This window comes from Cariama cristata, unplaced genomic scaffold (assembly GCF_000690535.1).
Source record: "Cariama cristata isolate BGI_N322 unplaced genomic scaffold, ASM69053v1 scaffold5227, whole genome shotgun sequence".
Lineage (NCBI taxonomy): Eukaryota > Metazoa > Chordata > Aves > Cariamiformes > Cariamidae > Cariama > Cariama cristata.
This window is the reverse complement of record NW_009625955.1, coordinates 37,182-64,617: the sequence shown is the minus strand read 5'-3', so window position 1 is coordinate 64,617 and position 27,436 is coordinate 37,182. Positions and strand designations below refer to the sequence as shown.

At 44.3% G+C, this 27,436-nt stretch overlaps 1 protein-coding gene across 1 annotated transcript in view; it reads left to right on the top strand.

The window, feature by feature from the left end:
* Positions 1-659: 659 nt before the first annotated feature.
* The window catches only part of MXI1 (MAX interactor 1, dimerization protein), a gene marked incomplete at its 5' end in the record, with an annotated part of 46,777 nt that continues 20,000 nt past the window's right edge, over positions 660-27,436 (top strand). The window contains 2 exons of the mRNA XM_009703809.1: positions 660-792; positions 17,502-17,531. Of these exons, the coding sequence (XP_009702111.1) occupies positions 660-792; positions 17,502-17,531 (163 nt within the window). The remainder of the gene's footprint in view (positions 793-17,501; positions 17,532-27,436) is intronic.

The following is a 27,436-nucleotide window of genomic DNA, read 5'->3' as shown; positions in this document are numbered from 1 at the left end:
GAGGGGTGCTGGGATAAGAGCCTTCCGTGGGGGGAGTGAGGTTGGGGTCAGAGATCTCTGCGGAGGGGTGAGAGTGACCCCGGAGAAGGGGATCAGAGGGAGTGTTTGCTGGTGGTAAATCCCCAACAGTGAAGGGTTTGATGAGGGACAGGGCTGACAGGTCCTCCTGGTGGTGGTGGCTGAGGTGGAAGGTTTTTACAGAGAGGGAGAGATTGAGGTGAATGTGATTTCTGGAGGAAAAAGTGGGGATTGGTCTGAAAGTTTCCCACCGGGCAGGAAGGATGCTGATGGGTGACTCTGGCTTTGCAGAGACCTCGATGGCATGGTGAAATACGCCTCGTTTGCCTGGTTCAGATAGCTTGGACAGGAGGAGAGAGACGAGGTGCTCTCTGGGCTGTCATGTCTTTTGATGCTTTCAGATGTTTGAGTGGTGTTGTCCAGCCTTGGCAGAGCCTTTATACTCCCCTTCCTCTTTTCTCCACCTCCCAGTCCACTTCCCTCTGAATACATCATCAGTCATTTCCCTGAGCTGTTGTGGTTAAGGGCGTCCCCAGCTAGGCTAATGGGTTAGTGGTGAGGCCTGCTGGCTGACTTTTTTTTTTTTTTTTTTCAAATGACCCTTTATTTTTTTAATGCCCTGCCTGTTGATTCTCATGCAGAGTGCGAACACGGCTATGCCTCGACCTTCCCCTCAGTTCCAAGTCCTGGATTACAAGACCCAAAGCCCACACGGAGGCTGAGCCGGGCAAGAAAACACAGCGGCAGTGGCAGCAGTGCAAGTATTGCCAACAGGTACGATGTGGGCAGGAAAGCATGGGGTGCAGGGCTGGCTGGGAGGATGAAGCTGGAGAAGAAAACTGGGGAGAGAGAGGAGAGGAACTTACCATGTAGGGGAAATGGGAAGAGTCTGAGCACAGGGGGATTCAGAGCTGGGACACGCAAGTACAGAGTCCATTCTGGATCCATAGCAGTGAGAGCAGAGGGGACACAGGGGAGCTGTATCTGAGGTGGCACTGCCAGCTGACTCTATGCCAAGGCTCCGATGCTGCAGAGGGAAGGGGAATAGGGAGATCTGTTCATAGGGTTTAGGGAAGAGGCAGGCAATAGCTATTCCCATTATATACAGCTGATGTCTTTCCAACCCAGAAGTCACTGCTTTTAAGGGATAGCATGTGTGCAGCCTGGGTGCTTTGGGATTGTAATGGCAAGCATTATTTGAAGCAAGGAAATGATGTTTTGAAATGGATCCCCTACAACAAATGGGAGAGAGGGAGATGACTGGCTGCTATGTACAACATGTTAAAAATTCAGTTCAGGAAAATGAAGCTGCTTTTCACTCTCCCTTTCAGGGCAGTGGGATTTCCCAGCTTTCTGATTGCTTGGTAATTGTAGAACTCCATGTTTTTGACATTTCTCTTACTATACAATGCCGTATTTCTTGGTTTCTTAAATCTAGAAGAGACAACAGTATTAAGCTTATCACTTGGTGCTTTGGTAGGATCTGCCTCTCCCCTCTCCTTCCTGTTGTGTTTGTTTTCTTTTGCTCCCTCCTGTAGAATTGTTCAGACCTTGTTGAGACCTTCTGAGATAGAGAAACTTTAGAAATGTAAAGTATAATTTTGAAAAGGCAATTGCAAGCTTGCTTTTACTGCAGTAAGGCCTGTGCAGTCTATAAAATGGTGGCAGGTGGCTCAGGTGATTAAAGCTTTCCTAAGGCCTTTGGGAAGGACCCGTAAAGGCCTAAGGGAAAGGTGCCTTTGCTTGCAGTGATTCTGCTTCAGCAGCATTTGATAATAAATGTTGTTTGAAGTGATGTTAGGACACCTTGCTGTGAGGAAGTTTTCTTCATCGGGATTAGCGTATCCTGAGCTCTTTGTACATTGCATGTTTCTGTTTGCTTCCCTCCTTCATCCAGCCTCTCCTGATTTCAGGGCAGTTGTAGCCCTTTACTGTTTCCCATGAACCAAACTCCCAAAGCCCAGTGACTTTGTGTTGGGAAATGATGGCAAATGCTGAACTGAGATCTGTATTTTTCCCTCTAGGTTTCTCATATACTATTTTTCCATCCCACACCTCCTTCTCTCAAAGGCCTTTGTCATGGCAACCTGCCCTTCTCCAAAGGAGGGCTGGAAGCACATCCCTCTGAGGAGCTCCTTAGCACTGAATCCAGCAGCCTGTAGGCTAGACAGGGATACAGAGCACTCCGTGTCCCTGGGGCCTGGGTGCTTAGCGTGCCCTGCCGACACAGAGCCCCCAGGCAGAGCTCTCACGGGGCACCTTTCTGTGCTGAGACCAGCCCGCTGGGCCATTTAGCATGACGGGCTGAGTATACGTTGGTGTGGGGGGAAAGGCAACAGAGAAGCAGAGAAGGTACTTTCTAGTCTTATTTAAAACCTTCATTATACAAGGAATACTGAGGACAAATTGAATCTTTAGAGTGAGAGTGTTCCCCAGTGTGTTGTCTCCCATGCTTGTTTCGGGCTCAGGGAGTGACCAGTGTCAGATCAGCTCCAGGCAGAGACCAGAGTGGGTCTTTTGGGGAGCTCAGACCTTATACGTGCATTTGGAAATGGAAGTTTCTTTTAGCACAAGTCGTAGCAGCTTGCGCTTGCTGTAGGAGATGGCAGGCCTTCCAGATGGCTGCAGTGCCAGGAAGTGGCAACTGTGAAGTTCAGGGTGCCTCCAAATTCACTGCAGTGTGTTTTGTGTGATGCTGAGTATAGCATCAGCCTTGTTTAAGGAAGGCTCTGTATCATCCCTTCCTGTCAAAATCGAAGGGACAATTCAGTAAGTTCTGTCTAGTGGAGTTTGAATGGACTTTGAATTAAATATCAAGACCTTGATGAGGGGCAAAACTTACATTTCATGTGTGGACAAGAGATTTTTCTTAGATTGCCTTTGTCTCAGAATGTTTAATTAGTGTAGAGAAATTCTGCATTTAGATCTCGTGCAGATCTTGTCATTTAAAAGCCTCCTGTAAAAAAAGTCTCTCAAGGAACCCTGGCAAAGCATAGTTATTTCCTTTTTTATTTTCTTTATATACTTCTGGCAATTGACACGTGTGAATTGTTGCTGGTCTTTATTGAACCAAGTATTCCTTGATTATGTGGTACAGGGTATTTACAGAACCTAGATGCTCTTTAATTCGTAGTCTAAATCCAAGTATTTCCCTTCAGCACTTGCAGCCCAGACACGATAGCTATTTTTTCCCAACAGGATCTGTGCTGTCATGGCACAAACACCCAGAAAGTTCTGAGGAACAGGCCGCTCAGCTCTGGATGCCAATGGTGCAGCACGTCTTATTCTTATAGAACTACAATGGTCTCCTAATTCTAGCAAAATAATTTTTTTTTCTACCCCAAACAGGGGTGTGCAGATAAGAGGGAAAACACTGCTTCATTATTTCCAATTTACGTGATGCATTTTTAAAGGAGGATATTTTGGCTCAGGTTCTCTCATCCTTCGTTCGTCTCAGTTGTGCAACCAACAGCATGCAGATTGCTGCAGAGGGGTTCCCCTTTGCAATCCTCAGGACATTATCTGTATGTATTTGTGTTTTGCAGGGGTATTTTAAAGACCTAGTGTTGCATGCTGTGAGTTAAAACCTGAGTATAGTTAAAAGTATGCATCTTGCTTTAGGCAGGGATATTTAGGTACTGAAAATTACCCACTTGCAAAAATATGTGAAGAATCACAGTCATTGTGACCTGGAGTTCATAATAAACAAGGGAAGCTTTAAAAAAAATAAATCCAATTTAACATATAGCTAAAAGCAAAAAACCAAGCAAATCAATTAGCCAACCCATTTTAAATTAGCATTTAATTTTGCCTCTTTTTTAATTTGCTCTTGACAAAAGTATCTTCTGGTTTTAAGACTGGGATGAAAAATTAGCAGAGATTTATTGTAGCATACAGTATCACTTAATGTTTGTTCCTTCTGAAGAGATTTCTGGGACAGAAGCTGAGTTCTAAAAACTTGCTAGCGAAGTGAAGTAGTCCATGCTGGGAGTACCATTCTGGGGTACATTAACTTGCATTCAATGTCATTGGAAACTGCTCTTACAGACCCTACATATGCACTTCTAAATAGACCCAGTTATTTGAAAAGTTCATTATAGTTAGTTAGGATTAAAGTGGTTTGATATTTTTACATTTTGGAAAGTAATTGAGAAGACTTTTTAATCAATTTAAATTGTTGTGTCATCAGGAAATAAACAGTTGGGGTGCTAAATGATATCCCCCCCATAATACAGTCAGTTTAATGTAGTTAAGATTTATAATGGAAACTGAAATTATGGTACAATATTAGATTGTCATTTGTGTTTTGTTCTTATTTAGACTCTCAGGCATGTAGAAAAGATCACGTACATTTTTTGGTGTGATCCTGGGGAAATGCCAAGCACCCTCCCAGAGGCGCTAGGAGCCCTCAGCTCTCCCAGGAGGCCTGTGTTGTGAAGGGTACTCAAAGAATCTATTGCTCAGTTCCATGGGGGAGGGTTTGGTCTCTGTCCAGTTTCTTTTTCCTTTCATTTTCCTCTCTTCCTATTGTCCTCCCTTGTGTCTGAGTCTGCGTCCCAAGGGCCTTTCAGACATCTACAGTCCTGTAGCAAGTTGCCTGCAGAGCTTGGAATCAGCAGCTATAATGGGTATGGTAAGGCATTTTGGACACGGTATCTTGAAAATCTGGGTGTCTGGTTTTCTTTGCCCTGCTGGCTATTCTAGTGATGTAGCTCCTCATTTTCTGTGTTGTTGTGCTCTCCTCTGCCCCATTTGAAACTTTTTTCCACACTTCTGAATCCCATCACTTGATTTTGTGCTGAATCTTCTTTGTAGCCCTCCACTGTCATAACCTTTGAAGCTGTTTTTTGAAGGTAGGGATGGGGGCTGTACTATTGAACCCTCAAGTACTCTTGGCTTTAAGCTTAATTTGCTCACAGTGTCCCTGAGCAAGGATTGGGAGGGGCAAGTAGCTGTGCATTAGATACCTCATGTGCCTCAGGTGATGGCTTCTTGTGCTACGGGTGCAGAAGCTGAAAGGATGTGGCATGTGTAGCTGGAAGTCAACCTTGGCTGTCTGGTGTGCAGGAAAGCCTGATTTACCAGAACAGCAGTGCTGTGCAGCTGTACCTCGCTGTGCAGGGGAGGAGTAGGGGGCTTGCTTAAGCAAAGTTTAAAATATATTGTATCTTTTCTGTCAGAGAAGGTTCACTGCGCCCCTCATTGTGCTGACGACTGAGTACCTCACAATTTTCAGTCCTTTCTACAGCCTCTGGAGTTAGGACAGTACTGTAATTCTGATTTTATTGGGGAGAGGAGGCACAAGGGGCTGAGTGGTTTGCCTATCTTGTGTAAGAAATTCCCGAAAGAGCAAATCACTATGTCAGCCTGTGTTGGTCTACTTTTCTGCCCGAAGCCCCATACCCCTTTCTTCATGTCCCAGGGAGCTGGTCTCTGAGGCTTTTTGTAGACAGCTTTGCTGCTTCCTAGCCTCCATCAGTTGTTATTTGTTTCTGGATGATCCTTTGCTTATTTGCTTGTCGGCTTTTTTTTTTTCCCCAGCTGCTTGCACTTGCACTGGATCATATCTTACTCCACAGCTAGTGGGAGTTGAGTTTTGACTCGTTGTGTGTAGGTGGATTAGAATCTGGCCCTTGTGTAATATACCGGGGATAGAGACTGCTTTCTGTCTCAAGCCTTGTAGTGCCAGGGAGCTCTATTCATGGCCCAGGACTTGGCTTTGCTTCATAGAGTACAAATCCACATGTTTAAAACAGAATGGATGAGATTTGCTGTGCCATGTCTTGATTTATGCCACATTTTGATAATGTGCAAACAGTGTGATTACTATCTGGAATCTTCATGCTGCTGTTGAAATTTTGTCTAGAAATAGTTGGAGATGGGATCTTGCCTTCCAGTAGAGAGTATACATAAATATGCTAGTTAATTTTTCAAGAAAGGAAAACTGGACAAGGCTGAGCTGTTAAGGATTGCTTCTCTGTTAGAGGTGTTGAGAGGGGTTGGCCAGCACTATTGACTATAGTTAGGTATGAGCATGACTTCTTTTTGAGAAAGCATAATGACAATTTGAGTGTTAGACTGAGAAAATGGGTTGCTGGTCCATGCACAAGAGGCAAATTGCCCCACGTTAAAATCCCATCTTCTGTAGGTTTGTACTGGAATTCAGTTGATCAGAGCAGATTGGCAGGTAGGGCTGTACTCAAATAACTCTGGTGGGCCTCAGCACATCCCATCTGCCCATTTGATGTAATTTGCCCCGATGCAATCTGCAAGTATAGACAAGCAAGTTGTAGTGATGCTGGAGTTTCTGAACCTGCTGGCACGAAGTTGTGCCTTTCCTTGTCTCTGCTGGTCTACATTAGAAGCTGAGAATCTGCCAATGATTTTGGGGAAAAAAAAAAAAATACCCTGTGTAGGTGAGGTTTTGTATGCAGAGTCTTCTCAGTGGCGCTTGGCTTTGCAGTACAACTGGCAGGTTACCAGGCAAAATACAGAAAGTGAGGGTAAACCCAGCAAATGGCAAGAGAAGCATAAACCCCACTCTCTAGTAAGGAAGGAGGCCTCCAAAAGTGCTAGGGCTGATGTAGCAGTTCCCATGGGGGAACCTGCTGTGTTGCCCTTTGTCATCCTGTTTATTTTACAGCCCTCCAAGTGAGAAGATCCTGCAGAGCTGCAGTTCCTGCTTTCCTTTGTGTGTTAGTAATATAGCCATGCATAGGGAGATCTGTGTGGCAGGGAGTCTATGCAGAAACCCCTGATTCTGGGCTGAATTTATACTTTGATATCTTCAGTAGGTGTAAAATGTAATTTGTGATCTCTCTAGACTTGGGTTGTGCAAAGAGGCCTTTCTGTAAACTAGAAGCAGGCCCAGTTGTTGAGGTTCTGTGCAACTTAGCTATAATTCACTGCTACAGTATGTATCTGCCCTGAATTGTTGCTCTTTGTGGCTGAAGGCTCATGAGCCCTTTGTTGTCCCAGATTGGGGGGAAGCCTCTACAGGAGCATGCTGTTTTACAGCAGTGGGACTGTTCGTCGGGGCTTATGCTTTTCATGTTGTAGCACTCTACCCAGGTAGAGCTGTGCTGCCACTGCCATGGACTGATTTGCATCACTGAAAGCAGTGCTGGCGCAGTGACAAGAAACTTCAGATTTTGGTTCTTGGGGTCTTTTGAAACGTGAAGGTTGTTAGCCTCAGGTCCTAGAGAGATTTGGTGCCCTGGGATGGTGGGGAGGATATTTAGGCCAAACCCCGTCATCTGTTCCTGGAATTCCCTTGTTTTCTTTTCCTGTTATGTTCAGCGTACAGTCAATTCTCTGGTTTAATTCCTTGTTTGACAGGTGTTTTGGGTTTTTTCCCCTCTTGCCACATTTGCACCCTTTTTGTATCTTCTCTGTTTAATGCCTCATCCACAACACGTGCAGGGATTTATCCTTCATGCCTTTGTTTAACCTGACCTGATCCTTTGCTTGACAATAAATTGGTTGTCACCTGTAGCGTTGTTTCCATCTGCTCCCCTGTTTGTAGGTAAGACTGACTTTTTCCTTTCTTGCTCCTGTTTGAGCGTTCAAATCCATTTCTCTTTCTGACCCAAACACACTGCTCCGTGTCATGCTCCTGGGTTAATTGTCTTGCCTGTTGGATTTCCTGCTGTTGATCATCTCCTGATCCCTCCCAACAAACTTCTGTCCAAATTCAAAGACTGGCTTCTGTTTGTTCTCCTCTTGAGAGTGTTGGCTCCTACTCCCTATGCCCTTTGAACCAACAAAGATAGGATTTGTTTTTGTTGATTATTTTGGGCTCTCTTGATCAGAAGCTGTGGGTCTCTGGGGCTGTGCACTTGGCTGGCCTTTGCTTGGATCTCTTCTCAATGAGACCCTGCCTTGTTGATCAGCTCAGAGGGAACAGGCCTGGTTTTTCCCTCCTGCTGGATATATTCCCATCTCGCATTTCTGTGCTTCCTACTGTACTTCCATTCTCTGATACGAAAGTGATTTCACTTCAGTTCTGTTGCTTTATGAATCCAGTTTGAAGTAGCCTAGATGATTTCCAACGTTATCTTAATTACTTGTTTATACTTTGCTGCTTGCTCTGTGACAAGCAGGCATGTGCACTGAGCAATTCTTTTGACTCAGTTTTGATTAAAGTTCCTCTGCATAAAATAGTCGATTAATTTCTGAACACTTCTCATTTATCTCCTTCAAACTGTTACACCATCAAGAAGGGAGAAGTTATGGGAAGGGATAGATGACATTGGGATCGCTGTTGAGACTGTTACTCCAGTGGTCATTGACCAGGTGCTTGGGCGGTCGTAAAACAATGTATAGACGTGGTAAGGTAACATGGCAGCAGTTCTGGTTTGCCTTTAACAGTTAGACTACAAACTGCAGCAGTTCATGAACTGCTTCACAAGTAGCTTGGCCATCTGAGAGCAGTGGGAGATATCCAGCTCACTGGCTTCATGTTAGTTGCTGCTGCTTGTGAGCCAGAACTGTAAGAACTGAAGAAACTGGAGGTCTTTCGTTTTTCTCAGCCTTCCTCTTCTACGGATCTCCCAGATGCTAGATGAGTATGTCCTTGCTGACAGAATACAACCCCAGACATCAGGACATCTGGGTTCTCTTCCTGGTTTTCTTGCAGCCTGTGTAAGTCTTTGTGTCTCAGTTTCCCTAATTCAGTGTGTAGCTAACAGTAGTGTTAATGTATTTTCCTGTTTTCAAGTATATTTCCCCTCCCTTCATCTCCAGGCACAGTATTGCAGCAATATAGTTGTAACATGAGAGACAACTAACAAGTCTAAATAGAAGTGAAGAAAGTCTGGCCTGGCCCACAGCCATACAAATGCCATCAGTTTCTTTTCAAACCAAGTGCGTTTCAGTCAGGTGGTGTTTACTCAGAAAACCTCATTTCCCCCGTGCATCTGAAGGCAGTTTCTTTAGGCCAGAAGATGCGTGTTACAGAGAAGTATGTGTTCCCCAAACAGACTGCTGCTCTGCAGATGACATTGCTGAGGCTATTTCTGGATATGACCATCTTCCTCGAAAGGGTAATGTTGTGTGTGGGAAGAAGCATGGTATAGGGCAAAGGGCTGGCGTGCTGGGCCCTGGGATCGTTTCCTGAGTCTGCTGCCGAAAGACTGCAAGATCTGGGCACGTCAGATGACCTACATGGGTCCTACCATCTGTACATTGCATGGTTCCCACCATCTGTACGTTGGGGTAATGCGCACACTTTTCTAATCCTGTTTTCAGGAAGCAGAATCGGTGTTTGAAGCTTGTGGCTGTTTAAAAGAAGATGAGATTTACGATCCTGAGTTTTCTAGGCAGATTTGAAAATTGCCTCCTGTGTCTTTATTCTTGTTCTGTGAATCACTGCAATCTCTCTGCCTTGCAGGTACCAGCAACTATGATACTGGTTCTGGTGTGGCCTTGGGAGAGACTGAGTTCCTGACCATGCAGTGAGACTCATGGAGCATGCTGGAAGTCAGCAGGGCAGGAATGACATAGAGCCTTCTGCAGTGTCAGGCCATACCCTGCTCTGTAATACACTTGAATATTCAACAGAGAAAATTTTGTTAATAGAGATATTAAGGTGTTAGCAGGGGATAGATGAAGTCTGTGCCTCATTCTACTTAAATAATTCATTTTATTTTGAATGATCTGTTTGATGATCATGTAGGGAGGTTGTCCTTCCCAAGTAGCACTTGGGAGAGACCTGGACCACAGCACATGCCTGACATTAGTGTGAGGAAGTGTCTCTGTTCTGCTGTCCTCATTCAGTGCCGTGCTCTTCTCTGTTCATGGGGGAGCTTGAGGTGCTGTGGTGAAGCCACCTGACATTTCTCCTCACCAGGTCATGAGAAACAGTTTTGTTAATGTATTAAAAGGAAGAGAAGTCAAGAATCTGTCTGCAAGAAGCTCAAACTCCCTTGCATCATGGATCATAGACAAGAATCTTACCTTGGTGAAGGCAAAGAATATACTTTTTCCTGACCTGCGAGAATCTACCTGAATTTGGCCAATTTCTAAATCATTATAAAGATATCGGCTGCTGCATGTCCAAGGGAGGTGGGCTAGGGTTTATCTACTGAAGTGGCTAAGATACCTCCCAAAATGAACATACATCAGCCTTTGTGTCTGATCTGTGTGCACAAGCCCCTTCTGATGTGGTTAACTCTGGTCTGGGAAGGGAAGGAGGTGGTTTCTGTAGAACCTTTGCTCACTTGTCACAGAAGTTAGAAGGCAAACAAATGGAGCAGTGAATAGCACATTGGAGAACTCATTTCACTTCTGGCCCCTGTCAGCAGCCCTGTGCACGTTCAGCAAGTCCCTTTCAGCCCAGGTTGTCATAGGAGACCCCCAAAGTCTATTCCTCATATTGTGATTTTCTTCCAACATATGAGCCTGGGGTCTGAGCTGTGGAAGTGCTGATGATGCACAACTGCAAGGGGCACCAGCGGGAACTGTGCTTTGAACAGGTAAAGTGGCCCAGAAAACCAGGCCCTTGGGGGTCTTCATAGAAGCACTCGGAGGGTCGAGAAGCTGCAACTCTTGATTTCCCTGTTTCTTAGCTTCCAATCTGGGAAGTGAGGATGCTTGACAATAAATGTGCTTGTGAACTGCCTAGCTGCTGCTCTTGGTGAGCCTGTCAAAAAGCCTGTAAGGAAACCACCGGTTCTATATTCAGAGCAGGGCTTGGCTTGGGGCCACGCGTTGAACAATGAGGAGAAAACAAAATATTGAATAGCTGCTTGTTCAGAAAACCCAGTTCCTTTTGGCCGTGCAGGGCCCTGCGTGAGGGAGTGTATGAGATGGGGTAGTTTTCCCTTAGCACCTGGGACTAGGACCAACACCTGCACGTAGGGTCTGAGGTGGTACAGGAGAAGGCCCACACCAGCACGCTTGCTCCCAGCCTGTACGTTGGGGAGAGAAACCAGCTGAGGACTTCTTTGTTGGCCCCAGATTGCAGCATTGAATGCAAAACAACATTCTTGCTGTTGTATGGCCTGGCTTGGAAAACCCTTCCCGTGCAGACTGCTACCTTGTGCTGCTTAATGGGATGTTGCTCTGGCTTGGGCGAGCCCAGCTCTGGGACTGGGGGAGACTCGTCGTGCTCAGCAAGGAGGAGTTGTCTTCCTGCTCTTTCTTCCCTTGCGCTGAAAAAGCGGAACATGCACCAACAGAGCAGTGTGCTTTGTTTGAGACTGGCTGGAGTTTTTTCCCCACCTGAGGGTTATGCCTGATGCGTCTATTGGATGAGTTTTATCAGTAAACTAATACTACTTTGCTCTTGGCTCCCATTTTAGATTCTTCTCTGGCACCTCATACGGTGGTGCCTGAGAGTAGCGTTGGTTCACTTGGCAGACAGTGGGCAAGACATGAGGGCTGGTTTAGGTTTGGGTGGTTGTTGATTGTTCTGGGTTTTTTTTGCCACTTTCCCACTTGTAGTTTACAATGATTATGTCATTTATTTTTTTTTTTGTCTTTGACCCAAGAATCACACGGCACAAATGTCTTTGTTAGTTGTCTCTCTGGGATGTCTGAGAACAGCAACCCACCGATGCAAGCCTTATCCTGGGGTTCAGGGAACCCAAGTTAAGTACCCTGCTCTACCACAGGCTTCTTGTGTGACCTTGGGAAAAATAATTTAGAATTTGTGTGTGTTGGTGTTGTCCCCCCTGCATAAAAAGTGTGAGGGAAGAGTTAATTTCTGAAGTGTTGCAAACAGAAATAACGATTATGAGGAGCAGGTACCAAGCTGAGAGGGGCTGTGTAAATATTGTAGGTGGCTTTGAAGACATTTACTTCTTCAAGGAGTGTATGCAGTGTACTTTTCAAAGTTTGTGTGTTGTTTTTGTGGTTTTTGGATTTTTTTTGACCAAGTGTTGCGGGAGGCTTTCGGGATACTGTGTAGAAACCCAGGGGCAGGTGACTTTCTGCAGTTGTGAACCACAGGAAGGAGCTCTCCTCCCCTCACTGAGCTGAAAACAGACTGTGGGACCATTCTCCTTTTCCAGAGTTGAAAAAACATGAGCAGATGCCAGTATGGCTGTGTCCCCTTCTCTGTTGGAGACAGAGAATGTGAACTTTGGAAACGGTCTGGCTTGATCCTGGGAAAACAGCTTTGATCAGAGCCTTGGGGAGGAATCTGATACCACGTCCATCTAAGAGCGACAGAAAAACTAGCCAAAGTTTGGGGCCAGGTTAATCTGGTGCATCTCCATTGACGTCAGTGAGAAGGTGAAACAGTCTGTTCTGTCTCCTCATTTCAGCTCCTCATGGAGAAGCATTTTTTGTCAACCTCGAGGCCAGACAGAGTAGGGGGACCATGGGATAGTAATGACTAAGATAACTTTTTGTCTCTAGTATTGCTTGGAAGGAAATGTTTTGTTAATTTGCTGATGTGCAAGGCTGAGGTGAGGCTCTTGTTAGACTTGAGGCTGGTACTTGCAAAGGGCATAAGGCAGGCAGCAGAAGGACTTGTGCTCCAGCTATGCCATCTCCTGTTCAGCTGCATCCCACATCTTGCCGTAGGAGCTCTTGGCAGCGTTGAGTACCGTAAGCTGCTGTGCTCCCAAGGCTCCTGTGCAGCCCTCCGAGAGCCAGGCTCCTGGGCCTCCCCAAGGTGAGGTGGGTTCACAACTCCCTTAGAAACTCAGCCCTTGAACATCTCCACCTAGGCAAGAAGATTTGGCACTTGTGCAGCTATCATTTGTCTTATTATTGGGCTGAAAGCCTCACATACTGCTACTGGTGAAGCTTCTCCGTAGGCTTCCCAGACTATGGCTTGTGCAGTTGGTTTCGTAGACTACTTACAGTGTTGATCCACTGCTACTTGAAACTCTGGCAAAACACTGGGGTTCTTCAGCCAGTAAGTTTTGGTTTGTGGACATAGGTGGATTTAAAATTGAAAAAAGCTGTTGTTCACCCTTCATTTTAATTTGTTTTGTTTTGTCATTTGGCTGTTTCTAATAGGAGTCATCTCTGAGGAAGAACTTGCATAAAAGAGAGAGCAGTAATGTAGTGCACTGGTTCCAGAGGGGTTGGTTGATCTTGGCTTGGGGAATGGGAGAAGGCATTTCCTGCAGGGGAATTTGGTGGCCAAGTGAATGGGCGTCAACAGAGCCACAAAGTGGGGAAGGTCTGTAAAATGAAGAAGGATGAGATTGTATGTGGTGTGATGATGTATAAGCAGCAGAGGTGACTGAACCTCTGAGTGAAGTAATACAGAAAGCAGTTGGCCTGGTCTGTGAATGGATGTTCTCGCTGTTTTCCTAAACACGATTCAGGTAACTGTATTAGTTTGCACAAGCTGATGGAATATTTCTTTCCTGATTAATCTCTTGTTAAAGCAGAGTGGGGTGAGTGATTTTGGAGGAGAAGCACCGGCTCTGTGTTGGCATTAAGGACGTGTATTAAAGAGGTCATTTTTATTCACCCTGCCCCTCTTACCTGGCAGTACTTGCAGCCAGCAGCATCTCCTGAGCCACTGGTATCTCTGTTGTGATGGAGATGGAGCTCTGGGAGTCCTGGGCTCCACTGGAGCCAGGAGCTGGTGCCAGATACCGACAGGAGGGTGGCCAGGTACAAGGAGATGACAAGGTCATTGGGTCTAAATGTCATCGGTGTATCACATAGGACAAGGACTCTCAATTGCTGTGTTTTCCCGATAGAATATAGTTACCTCACTAAGAAGTCAAACCAAAATGCAGATATGCTGCAAATGCATTCGTTGGGCTATTTATCAATATTAAATGTGGAAACCAGAAAGGTCAGCTGTGTTTAATGTCATGTGGCAGCTTTGTGATTTTAATTACAGTAAAAAACGCTATGACAAATGAATTCAGTGCTCTTTAGAGCTTGTTCCTCCCTGACTCAGTTCTTTTTGTTGGCTTACCTGTGCTCAGGGAAAGTTGGGCTACCTCTGCCATAGTAGGAGAGATTTTATTTAAATAAAGAAAATGGGATAAAGTGACAAATTATTTGCAATATCTCATTAACTAGGGGAATTCAGTGTAGCTTAACGTTTCAGCAACGCCTTGTTACAGTGTTGGATAGCAAGGTTGCAGGCAGAATCACAGTAACTGGCGCAAAGAGATTGTTGCATCTGACCTTAAATTAGAGTGACTGATGATAGCTGCTTCTCTGTTTCTTCCTGTTTTGTATGCAGTTTCAGTTATATTGGGTAAAGAGGAATAAACTCAGTTTCTCCTTTTCCAGCTTTTTGTTGTTTAAAATCTTGATGGGGACTTCTCTGCTGGTTTTGTTGTTGTTTGCTTGACTCCTTTATGTTAAGCTTCTAAAACTCTTTCTTGATCTTTTCCCAAGCTGTTTTGAAAATGTAGTCAGCAGGATCCTCCTCATGTAACATTCATTCAGTTTTTAGCAGTTATCAGTTTGGGTGTTTTAAATTTATTGTTAAAGAACTGACTGCTACGGAAACCTGCCTTTTAAATGAGAACCCTGCAGACAGTTTGTGCTTGAGCTACTTTTAAATTGCAGTTGAGGTTTTGAGCAGTGCTGTTACATGTGCTTGGGCTTTTGTTTTCTTCTCTGAACATGTGTGTACCTGCATGGCTGTGGTTTCAACTTTGCAGGTAGGGGCAAGGTCGTTCTTGCACTGTCCACCTGACAGCGGGGATGAGTTCCTCTGGTTTGTGGTCCATGCTCAACATTAGTGTCCTTATTTCACTGGGCGACACAGGCTGTGACTGTGACTATCAACAGCAGCAAAGCAACATCACACTGAACGCACCAGTTCCTTGCAGTTGTAAACGCAGAGTGTTACGAGTAACCCTGAAACGTTCCCCGAGTGCTGCAATAGTTTACAGCTGTGGTGTTCATCCTGTACCCATCAAAAAGTTGGCGATGACATACAAGGATGGAGCTTTGATTTCAGTCTGGTGATATTCTCTAGGTTCTCAGTTGATGATAAGACCAGCTCTGCTAAAGAGGTCTACTTACATTTGTTTCTGTACCTATTTAAAAGATTATTTTTTTTTCAGAATGTAGTATCAATAGAGGTTCCTGTACTTTTTTCCACTTCACTGACAGCACTGTCCTTGTTTAACTCCAAATAAATCTTAGTAACATGTGCAACCCAAAGACGAGGGGAGAAAATTAATCTCTAGATCAGGAGCTACAGAAAATGAAATGAATTCTGAACAGAAGAGAGGGGGTTTTTTTCTGTATCTGTTGTTCAAGCAAAAGGAAACTGGCACAGAAATTAATAGTGAATGGTGGTAGTGGGGAGTGGTGCTGGAGTTTTTTTTCCTACATCTAGATGAGAGGAAAAATTAAAACTTTTCCAATTGTCCCCAGTAAGACTAAGCAAAGCATGGGCAGGTAAGAGAAGCAACATTCCGCATAGGATTCATTCAGGATTACTGAGATTCTTTCCTTTGCATTCAGCTTCAGTGGGAAAGTGTTGGGGGGATGGTGGTGGTGGGTTTTTTCCTTGCCACAGATATGGTTAAAGATCACAGCATAAATTTCCTGACTTGGTGAAAAGCCTGTGACCCCTCTCAGTTGTCTTGTTCATCAGAAGGCAGATAGGTAATAAAGAGTCTCCTGTTTGAGAGGAGTAGGGAGAACCTGCTGTTTTAATTTTGTTCACAGCAGTGGGCCAAACTTTGTTCTTTCAGTGCTGGCCTTGATAATTGGCTGGATATAATGTAGGAATTCAAGCCATTGCATATCTCTGGCTTTGTAACTACTAATGTCATAGCCAAGAAGAGTGCAAAGTCTCCTGCAGGAACATACAGTAAATAAGAACAATAAGCATGTTCCAAAGAACATACAGGCAGTGGTTTTAAAGGGCCTCAGCTCAGCCCTGGTGGGTTAATTTGCGTCCAGGTTGCCTGGACAAATGGATTTTGCTGGTTTAGACTCCTTGGGGGATGTGGTTTTGATTTGGGAGATTTTCTGGACTAAAGAATATGTTTCATGTCTTTTGATTACTGGGAACCAGAATTAAGACATCCTTTCTTTCAGGGAGGGAAGGGTTTGCTTTGGAGTTTGCTCCAGTTTTAGGAGTTTGGCTATAGTGTGCCTTGCCTTTAGGGTATCCCATATCCTGCTGTGCAGGGTACCTTGCAGAGACGTTACCGTTCGTCTAACGTACGGTAACGTTTTGTTTTTCTCTGGCCACCCACAGCTCTCAGCCATAGCTAGCTGAGACTCATTTACCTTGTTTTTCGCAGACATCTGTGGTTTGTTCGTCATCTTCAATGAGGTTCTAACACCTGTTAAGCGCTCCTCCTCCGTTTTTTTGGAGAAGCATTTAATTATGACAGGGTTTCCCTTGGAGCACATCCTCCATTCAGTTCCCTAATTGTAGAATTCTCTGTGGGATTCTCCAGATGGGGGATAGAGGATAATCTTCTCAGAGCTCCGGAAGAAATGTGATGCCAAATTACAGAAAATAGATCCTTTTCATTAAGCTCTTGGGCTCCTTTTACTCTTATTTTAAGGTGACCTTCTGTTAAAGAGAAGTGTTGGATAAATGGCTATCCTTTTAAAATAATCCTCAACAACCTTACCTGGGTTACTAATAACATTGTTAGATTAGAAATCCTGAAAGGATTTAAGCTTTTTTTGCCACTTGTGCTGTCATCACAGAGGCAAGGAGAACGAACTTGCCTGTTTCCCTTTTGTTTCTAGTTGGTTTCATTTTCAAGCTGTGAGCTCTAAATTAGGGAGTACTGGCAGCGTGCTTGGCGTGGCAGGCAGGTATAAAGACAAAGCCCCCTCCTTTGTCAAGTGGTCACTGTGCCACTTTATGGGTTACTTGCTTTGCTGCAAGCCAGTGCTTTGCCCATGCTGTTTCAGTCCCTGAGGGATTTCCAGGCATCCTAAGAGTGCTACTCAGTGCTGCTGATGTTTGTAAACATGGCAGTAGTGGCCATCTCATTTTGTGCCCAAATGCTGGCCATATCTGGTTGTACTAAGTTTGCTAAATCTAGCATGTGACCGCTGAAGGGCTCCAGGGGCTGTCCTTACAGAGCCAATTCTGCTGGAAGGTTCCCCTGTATTTGATATGCGTAAATTAATACTCCATGAGCTCCTGTGTTGGCAGATGATAACAATATTTTTACAGAGTGAATGGAGAAACTAAAGCACAAAGAAATGTAACTGCGGTCCTGTACTGAGTTGATGGCAAAGACAGAAGTAGTCTGGAAATGGCTGGTGCTGGTCCACTGTTGTAATCATTGCTTCTCTTTGGGATTTTGTGTGCATTTAAGTGTCTAGGGAACATTTTCTGTAGTACCAGTAAGAGTACCAGCTTTGCATGTAGCAGGAAAATACTGGAGGGGAAGAATCTCTTGTTGGCAGGGGGGCTGAGGTTATAAGGATAGATTTTAATGTATGTAGTTGGTTGGCTTTACACTGCGATACACGGCTGGGACTGTGTACAGCTTGCAGGAATTGAACTTTGGTGCTGAGAGGTCAAAGGTGGCTAATCCAAATTTTTGTTTATCTTCCAGGTCTACGCACAACGAACTAGAAAAGAACCGGTAAGTAGCTAATGAGCTGAATTCTAAGAAATTCACTAAGCCTAGTGAGTGTAATGTGCTTTAACCTTACACATGCAGGTGCCGTTTGATCAGCTTAGACAGCTGTGAATGACCACACTGCATCACGTAGTTTTAAAAGTCAGGGCGGAAGACACAAAAAGATCTGAAAAAGAACCCTTGTTTTTTGGTTGGTTTTTTTCCTCTCTCTGAAAAGGCAAGAAGTGACCCAGTTTTGTGACTAATCTGTATGCAGAGTAAATACTGTTCTTCTCCTGACACAGTGAAATCTGATTGGGGCACTTTCCATACATGAGGTTGCTACGGGATCAGGTTTCTTGGGCCCTGGGTAATACGTGTTACTATGAACCGAAAGGCAGAGCCCTGTGCTCTGCACCCTCTCCCTCCCACCCCTCCGCTGGGCTGTGATAGTGCAGAAGAAAATACTGTTGTCCACTCAGAGGTCTGGCTACCAGCGCTCCTGTAGAGACTTTCCTCTTCTAACCTGTTTTAGGATTGCGCCTGTTTATCCTTGAATCTGAAGTTTTAGCAAACCTTGCAGTTTTGTTACTTGGCTAGCTCTGCTATATGACTCAACCCTTTTGTAACAGGAGTTAAAGTAAGATAAATACCATTGAGACAAGGGGAGCTAGTTCACACACAGATCAGATTATCGCCTTCCATTCAGGATGCTATAGTTAAGGTTGTGTCAGGGTTTCCATTATAAACTTATCTTGGCTGTTCTGTGGGATTATAGGGGGGCTGAGAGGGGGTGTCTGTGTTTTTTGTGGCTGCTGGAACAAAGGCAGTGCTCTGGCCAGCTGCTCCTATGAAGAAACCCCCAGGGTGGGAAAGCCGAGTCCAAATAGGTTGATTGCCTCGTCTTCCCTTGTAGCAGCCATCATTTAAGAAGAGATGGGAGGGCTAATAAGGGTGGCCAAACATACACAGAGGCTTCGAGCCAAGCGTGTGTTTAGACAAGATCTTCCCATGCAGATTTGAGGAAATCGGAGCTGAGTACCTCATGCATCATGTTGCCCTCAGTTTCCCCCACATCTGCCTCCCCTCAGCAGCAGCAGTGCTGGGAAGCAGCTTGGCCTTTGCATGGTCTGGGTGTTTTCTTCCAAGCTGTGCTTCTACCTCCTGCTGGCTTTAGGATCTATAGAGTTGTCATGGTCCTGTCTTTCTGGGGTGATGCAGGGAGGTTTTTTATTTGGGTTATGTTGCTTCCCAAGTCTCAACCTTTCCAGTCCCAGGTCGAGCTGTGTTAAGAAGTGTTGGCTTCTGGGTTTTCCAATGCTCTCTGCAGTTTCATTTACTAATGAGGGAAAGAAAACGCAGTGCTTGGGTCTGACCCAGAATGGGGGGTGCTTTTTTCTCCATGACAACAGTAAACCATCACTAATTTTCAATGTGCTTATTTGCATATCTAATTGTTACTGCAAACACTGCTTGCCCTCAGTACAGCTTTAGAGAAGAGCTGTCTCCATCTTTCCCTGTACCAACCTGGTCCTCTCACATTGACCAAGTTTGTATGGATACATGACCATCTTTTCTACTCTCAGGCTCATGGAGCAGGCAGCGAAGCTTCAAACTCTCTGTGGGTGAGCTCTCAGCAGCCAGCATTACATACTTACTGTCCAGCTAAGGACTGGCAAGTATTGATGGGTTTAGGATATGCCTCATAACAGCTGTCTGAGTTGAGGAAGTTTCTGCATTGATTCCCTGTCTTTAACTGAGGACAGTAATACTACCTGGGATGGGGATGTCATGAGGATTGACTACTGTCCAGCACTTTGTTATATATGTTACTAGTGAGAGGAATATTATTACCTGTTCTTTACCCTTATGCTACCTTTTTCTGAGTGTTGATGAGCTGTTTGCTTGCTACAGAATTCGTCTTCCCATTCCCAGTTGGTGTAATATCTCTCTCTTCCTCTCCTTCCGTCACGGTTACGCTCCCTAGTCCTCACCTGCTGCAGGTTGAAGGCTCCTAACTATCAGCCTTCTCAGCAAGATCTTTCCTCCAGGGCTTCCCATTCTGAGTCACTGTGTTCCAGATCTGTGTCTCAGACATGGTTTTACAGGCCCTCGGTTTTCATCCTTCTGGGAAGGACACACATTTGATCACATTGAGTGGTCTGTACAGGCAAACTGCTATTATCTGGGATCTTTGGTCAGGAACCCTCTGCTTCTAGTTTGGGATTGTCTGTCCCTTAATGCAGATGCTACAGCCTGATCAGCTACGCACATCTGCAAACCCAGCTAGATCCTGTAGTGGCTATGCTGGGTTTGCAGTGTTTATTACCAACGATTTGGACAGTGAGTTTCATACTGGAAGCATTTATTTTCAAACTCCACAGTGGTGGTTTCTGAGTGAAGGGGATTGCTTCCTGGTTAGATTTTCACCATGTTTTATTTGCTGTGTCGTTAAGTTTGTCAGTGTCTCCAGACTTAACTGTTGTAAAGATAAAAGCTTTGATACTAATGGCTTTGTGGTTGGCAGGTGCTCATTTTCCCTATTATGTGAGATTATTCCTTTTGAATCTCACTGTTATCTCCACTATTGACACACACTATAATTTTCAAAATTGTCCACTATTAGGTCTCTGACTCTGGTTTTTCCCCTCTTGTCTGTGAACAGCAGCCTCCTTATGTTCAGTCAAATTTTCTTTTAACCCATTCAACAATTACAGAGTTCCTTTCAAGCAGTAGCAAGAGAATATAGAAAAACAAAATGTTCTTCTCTTCCTTCTTGAATATACAATTTAACTTGGACTCAATATTGCAGAGCTGATAATGTTTCAATATAGCAGGATTAAGAATCTTGTGCCCCTTTGATGTAGAAAAGTAACTAAAAATGTATTAAAAAAATAAAGCAATGTTTTAAGCGCCACTCCTTTTCTTAGTCTTGAAATATTTCATCAACACTCCAGTGGTTCTGCTAAGGAGCTGTTTGATTTGGAACTGAATATTAGCTGTAATATTTAGGTGACTTCTCTTTCTGCTTTGATTTGGATTTTTTTATCTGAAGAAATTGCAGTGACATCTATATAAGGGGCTTTGTTTGATTTATAAAAGATTAAAGTTAATTTATAGTTATTATCTGTCATTAATCCTCATGTTGGAAAATTGTTTGTGTTTTTTATTTAATGGGTATGTGTTTCAGTTTATCTTTGCCCAGGATGAGTCATAGCTTGCATTTAAACAAGAAACAACTATTCTGCTTCTCATCTCCTGCGAGGCATAACTAAAACAATACTTTTAGTCCTTTAATACACCTACCCAAAAACTGATTCGTAACCAACACCCCATCATTTTCTAGAAGAAAACATCATAAAGCAAGTGACTAAAAGATGGACTTTGGTAGTGTAATATTTTCTCAAAAAAGGGTAATAAATACAATTCAGGGTTAAGTTAAATCGTTGGTGTGTGTTGTACAGATAGCAGAATTAACTGTTGTCTGAACATTTTAGACACGTGCCAGTTTTGGAAGGATGTGGTCAGTGTGGTATTAAGAGAAGGGACACAGCACTGAGGTGACTTTCCTGCTGCTCTGTGAAGTGGCAGTTCTGGTAGACCAACACGGAGGTGGTGCTGTCTATCAGAATAGTTACATCTACTGATAGAACAGGAAAGATGTTTGTAAAGCTATTGATTAGATTTAAAAAAAAAAAAAACAAAAAAAGTTTTTCTGTATATCCTAGATTGATCTGTTTGTTTTTGGCGATGATTGCATTGTAATACAGCAGAAGGAAGGAAAACAAAAAAATAAAGCTGAGTAATTGGGTAAAGAATGAGGTATTAGGGCAGATTTTTCTTATGGTAACAGTAATTTAGTTCAAACAAAAGATAGATCTGAGGAGGGAAGGAGACCTTGGGAGAATCACTGAAATAAGAATTTTCTGAAGACCTCACAGAATTTGTGACTCTGCAAAGATACCTTGTTTAAAATGAAAAAGGACAAAGTCTAAAGGAGACAAAACTTCTAAACCAAGTTGCTAAAGAGTTGTGTTTGGTGTAAAAGCACAGAGTAAAGTGGTGTAAGATCCTTTCGCTTGGGTATCTTTTGAGATGATCTGAAACAAAGTGAAAAAGACGAACACATAGGAATGATCGAGTACGGTGGTTTTTAGCCTTTGACTCTTACCAGGATCCCCCATCTGTCTTCTGTGGTTCCACACCCGTTCTCTCTGTAACATGAGAGAGTTTATTGTGGAGTGTTTCTCCAAAACAATTTCTTATGTAGAGCTGACTTATGCTAGGTTGCATACTTGAGGTAGCAGGTGAGATAGATAAATGTTCAGTAGGGTTTTCCCTTTAGGAGAAGACCATGACCTGGGTCAGCTTGCACTGAAACATGAGGCCTTCTGAGGCTCCACAGCAATTGCGCAGTTTGGTTCTGTTTCTTTAGAACAGGGGCCTGACCGTGTCTAGTAGCAAAATGCCAGAGAAGGAGGAGGGGAAAGCATTTAACATAGGGCATTTAAATAGTGGAGACATGCTGTCTAGGCTAGGAAAGATAGAGGGAAGGGAAATGAAAGTGTAGTGAATCCTTGCTCCTTTGAATAGACATGGATGATTGTGCTTTCGTAGTGCTATATATACTTGCCAAGGCAATCTGATCAGCGTTTGTCTTGAACCAACTAATCAATGTGGTGTTGAGTTCAGTGTTATTTATCAGGAGAGCTGGAACAAGAAACTAATCCAGTAAATTTCATTTGTTCTCTGGAGCAGGCTTTGTTTTCATGTTAACTTCATGTAGCAAATGTTGACAGTACATATTGTTTTCCTCATTAATAAAACTTGGAACCTGTGATGTTCCCTGCAGCAGTCAAACCATGTCCAACACAGCTGAGCATGCATCTTTCTTTGACACATCCAAAGGTCAGAGCATACACTGATTCAACTTGCTCCTTGTGGGACCTGTAGCTAAACCTTCCTGGATCCGTGGCCAGTATGGAACAAGAGCTGGAGGTAGCTAGCTGTCTTCGACTCTGTCGTTTGGGTGACAGATGCCGGTGTTTTCAGCTGGGACTAACAATTTTCAGCAGACCTGAAGTATGTTCCTCTAGTTTAGGAGATCTGGGTAACTTACTACACTGCTATGTGTGTTTTTGCTTAACCTGGAGAGAGTGAAGTCTGTAGTTTGTGGAGTAAGGCTATCGAAGAGATGTTCTTTCTGTGTACATTTGTTCAGTCATTGTCATTTAGTGTCAGTCTGCCTTTTGCTATATTGCAATCATTTCTTTGCAGTGCTCCAGGAGCTTGCCAGTCAGGTGCTTGGATCTATCTCTTTGGCTGACCACCACATTTGTTCATGCAAAGTGCCTCCTTGTGCAGAAGCAGCATTTTGATTCACGTACAATTGAAAGTCTGCAAAGGCTTTGTTTCACATTGGTGGGGCAGCAGAACATTTTGAACTCTTGAGTTAAGCTGCTGAAAAGGGACAGTTAGTCTCCAAGCCAAAATTTGAAGGAAACAAAATGATCCTCATTTTGTTGGAAGTCCTTTAGTACTGCTCATGTTGGAATTTCTAGTTTCAATATGATCTTTTTTATTCAAAGTGATGCAGTGAAGAATGAGTGCGTGCCTGCCGTCCTTTCTGCTCCTAGATCTCTGCACCTCCCTTATGAATCCAATAGGAGATGGAGAAAGACAAGGAAAAAGAACAATATTACTATTTTGCCTAAACTGTCACAAAGCAAAATGTTTTTGTTTCAACAAAGTTGCACAATAAAATCACTGTTATAAGCCACTTTTCAAAACCAGATATTTATCACAAAGCCCTTCTCAAGTAAGATGTGTTTTGGGGACACTTTCTGATGTGTTTCCCTCCCATAGCATAGAAAGAACTGTCAGCACAATCAGCTTGACCTTGCCATAAAGGTCTGATGCTGAGAATCCTTTCTTTGTCTTGCCTCCTAGCAGGGAGTCTTCAGAGGAAACCCCAATCTTAGAAAGAAACATGCTCTGCAGTCAGGTCTTCCCACTTACTGGCTGAGTTCTTGCATTCAGCATCCTGTACTTAAGATTTTCAGAGCAGTGACTAGAAGAGGTATCAAATGGTGTGTTACTGGTTATTTACTGCTTTCAGGGAGCCAGGAGGGGGTCTGGTAGCTGCTGTGGATGTGTAATGAAAGCAGTCCTAGGTACTTAAATGGTATCTGATTTGGAGTGCACCTTTGCCAGCTTTGGTTCTTGAATCTCTTCCCAAACTTGCATCCTCGAATTTCTAGTTGGATGTGTTGTTGCAGTTTTCTTTGACTCAGCCCTTTCCAGCTGTATATGTTTATGGCTGTCCTGAAAAAAATAAAGACTGAGCAAATCCCCTCTATAATCAGTGAGCTTGGACCGGGGAAGAATCTGGCCCCAGGTAGGAAGTCAAGCATTCAGCCTTCCTGGCTCAGTTTTCAGTCATGTCAGGGCTCTGTACTTGCCATATCTCTCCCAAATGCATCTCTGGAGGCTTTGCAGGCACTTTTTGTTGTTGTGGTGTTCTATTTTTTTTTTTCCTGGGGTGCTGTTTGAAGTGCTGAGAGCCAGAAATTCTGATGCATCAATTTTTCTTGTTCAAGTCACGAACATTGCTCATGGCCTGAAAGCATTACTAGCTAAAAGCCACTTGGGGAGTTTCTGCCTTAGAGAAGATGAGGTAATAGGAGTATAATTTTTGAGACATTACCTGTTAACTACAAGTTTCAGGACTTTGTACTCTTGGGGCAGAAGCTGGAGTTGTGTGTGCCGATCTATATGTATGTCTGGTACGTGTGTTCAGGGTACTATAGCAGCATAGCCCATGCAGACTTGTGATAACCAAAGGAAATTCAGCGTGGGGTAGGAAATGTACGCAAGAAACTTTCTCATTCTCTTTTCTGTATGTGGCCCGTTTTTACCGAACTTTGAGAACCTATAACCTTATGATATGCCAAGGGGGGATGGGAAGAGTGAGACACCCGCATTTAACAGGTGGGGAGCAGAAACACAAATGGATCCAGTGCCTGGAGTCATGGGCATGTGGGAGCAAGTTTGCATCAACCCACTCTTGTTTCATTGATCCACATCTCCAGCCAGTTGCTTGCTTTTCTCCCCTGTCCCACCTCTGCTTTCTTAAAAACTTCACGCTCGCTCCTTGTGTCCCCCTCGGTGTCCTCCCTGTCAGTGTTGCCCAGGGCCTGGAGGTGCTGTGTGATGCTGTCTTGCTGCCCTCGCACCTTCTCCCATCTGAAAAGAGAAGAGAGGCACAAAGCGAAGGTGCCTTTGCTGCTGGGGGCAGCTGGTGGGGCTTAGCGCAGTATGGTCTAGCCCCTTATTTTGGGTGCTGTGCTGAGTAGTGCAAGTGTGTAACAGGTTTTCATAGCCTTATCTGGGAAATGAAAACAAAGGGCTTCATCTCGCAGTTGCTCTGGCTGTTGCCTGGCTGCAAATGGTGCTGGTCACCCTGAGCAGTTTGCATAGCTGTGGGCAAACAGACCAGGCAGGTTTCCTCCCAGACAGTGCATGTGACAACCATAAAACACTGAAATGGGCAATGTGCAACCAAGGGTCAGAAATTCTCCTGCCATGAAACTGTCAGGTAACGGGGACAGGGCTAAGTCAGGGCCGTGGCAGAACGTAGCAGTAGATGGTGTCGTCTACCTGCCTCTCTTTCTATGTGCCTTGGGAGTTTGAATTTGTGTAGAAATACAGATCGTCTCTGCCTAGTGCTCTTTGGTAAATCATTACAGTGCCTTTGCAAAATTGGAGTATGCCTTTTTTCAGAGGTGGCACTTGAGTCTGTCGGATGCAGGATGAATCTCATATAAAGGTTTTGGATTTGTCCGAGTCTGGAGGAACGCAGAGGAATCCCTGGATCCCAGAGCAATGGGATGAGTCAGGTCTTCTGATCTGTGTTCCATTAAAAAAAATTAAGAGCTGTCTTTTGAAGATATCCTTTATGCATACACTGCTGCCTGAACATCACTTCCCATTAGCTGTGTTTTAAGATTTTCTGTCCCTCTTGTCTGTTAATTATTTACCTTTGAGAGTGCATTCATAAAGCAACATGACTTATTTAGGGAAAAAATGAAAAGCTTTTGCAAAGGATGGATGCTTTTTGCTCTTATTTGTTTGCCCAGGAGTTTAAGTAGAGTACCTTAGGACTAAGATGAAGAAGGGATTGTTGTGAATGGGAGACTTCGCAAATGAGTGTGTTCAGCTCACAGAAGGTGAGGCAGGACAGGGGATGTAGCAGTTACACAGTGATCTTGTAACAGCCTGTACAAGGGTTTCTGCGCAGGAGGGGCTGAGGGAAGGAAGGAGGCGTAACAGAAACTGATACAAGAAAGCTTATGCACTGAAACCTCCAGTGGAAACAGGACGTGAGCTTGAAATGGAGCATTACTTTCATAGAAATAGACTCTGTGAATGCTATCGACGGGTTCACGCATGGTCCAGGCTGATAACAGTTTGTATGATAAGGGTGTGGTTTTTATCATGGTAGTTAGTAAACAGCTGCACAAAACTTAGCAGCCTGCACTTGACTTTATAAGCATGACTATCTCCAAGTTGACTGGTTGCTGAGCTAGGGTAGAATATCTAAAAGCATCTGAATCATTTAGAAGCACAGCTCTTAATGACTCTCAAATGAATACTTGCTCCTTCACTTGGGCAATTGTTGCTCCTCCCTAGTTGTCTCTACAGTGCTGTAGTTATGCCTAGTCATTTGGAGCGCAATGCCAAGGGTTCCTGTATGGAATGGCTTGCTGTCCAGGACAATGAATAACGCAACAACGAAAGAAAGGCATTTGATAGACACTGCTCTTCATGTGAATAAGTGAGTGTGTTTGTAGAGAAAGGGCAAGGACCCTTCTACAAGGGTGAAGGCTGGCAAAGCCACACACGCATCAGAGGGGATATGTGGAAAGGAGAAGGAAGTTGATACCAGACTCCATTTTGCTGCTTATTTCTGTATGGGTAGATCTCCCTGTGAGCAACCCAGGAGAGAAAAGGAACAGAACAGGAGGGTTTAGAGATGAAATCAGCCCTGAGGAGCTCACTGTGGCTGTCCCTAGCCCTGAAGAAGGGCCTGGTCAGCCAAGAGTGTCTCAGGACCTGAGAACAGGCAGCTGCCAGCATTTCCATCTGCTCCCCCAGTGTGTTCCTCTGCTCTTTCCACTGAGAGCTGGATTGTGCAGGAGGGATTGCTCGAGCTCTCCCAGGAAGTTCTGGGTGATGTGTCCTTCACATTTTCCTCCCAGGAGGGACTTCCCAATGCTACTTAAAGACAGAACCTGTTGAATGCTTGAGGTAAATCACTGTAATTCCACATGGCCAAAGTCCAGCCCTTAGATGGGAAGTGTTCTGCTCCTCCTGGAAACTCTGAAATTCTTCAAATGAGTTATTCTGAAAGGGGGAACGGTGTAGCAGGTTTATTGTAGAAATCAGAGGCTAAAAAGAGGTTGCTTTGTATCTCCAATGTCTTTCATTCCCACCTAATTGGCCGTGTTCCCTGGGGTGGGTGGAGTTGTAGGTTGCCCAGTCAGATTATACCCAGCTGTATGGGAATCTTCCATACAGCTTGGAAAATACCATTCATTAGCTACACTTCGGTAATATCAAGAGGCCAAATATGGGGTGAGTGCTTGCATTTGCACAGATGCACACAGTTACGTGCAAGCACACACAAAGAGCTTGCAGTTAAAAATCTACGTGCCTGTCTCTTTTTAACAGGGGAAGACAGCCCCAGCTGTGTATACAGCTTGGTGTTTCCCTTTGATCTGTGTTTGTTCCCGGTGTTTCTCAGAGGCTGGATCCTGGCGCTCCTCAGATTTGGCTGCTCTTTTCCGTGTTTGCAGCTGCATAAGTGTATACAGAGAAGCTTGCTGGGGTGACTGGGGTGTAACTGGTTTCAGCAGTTTGAGGTGGGA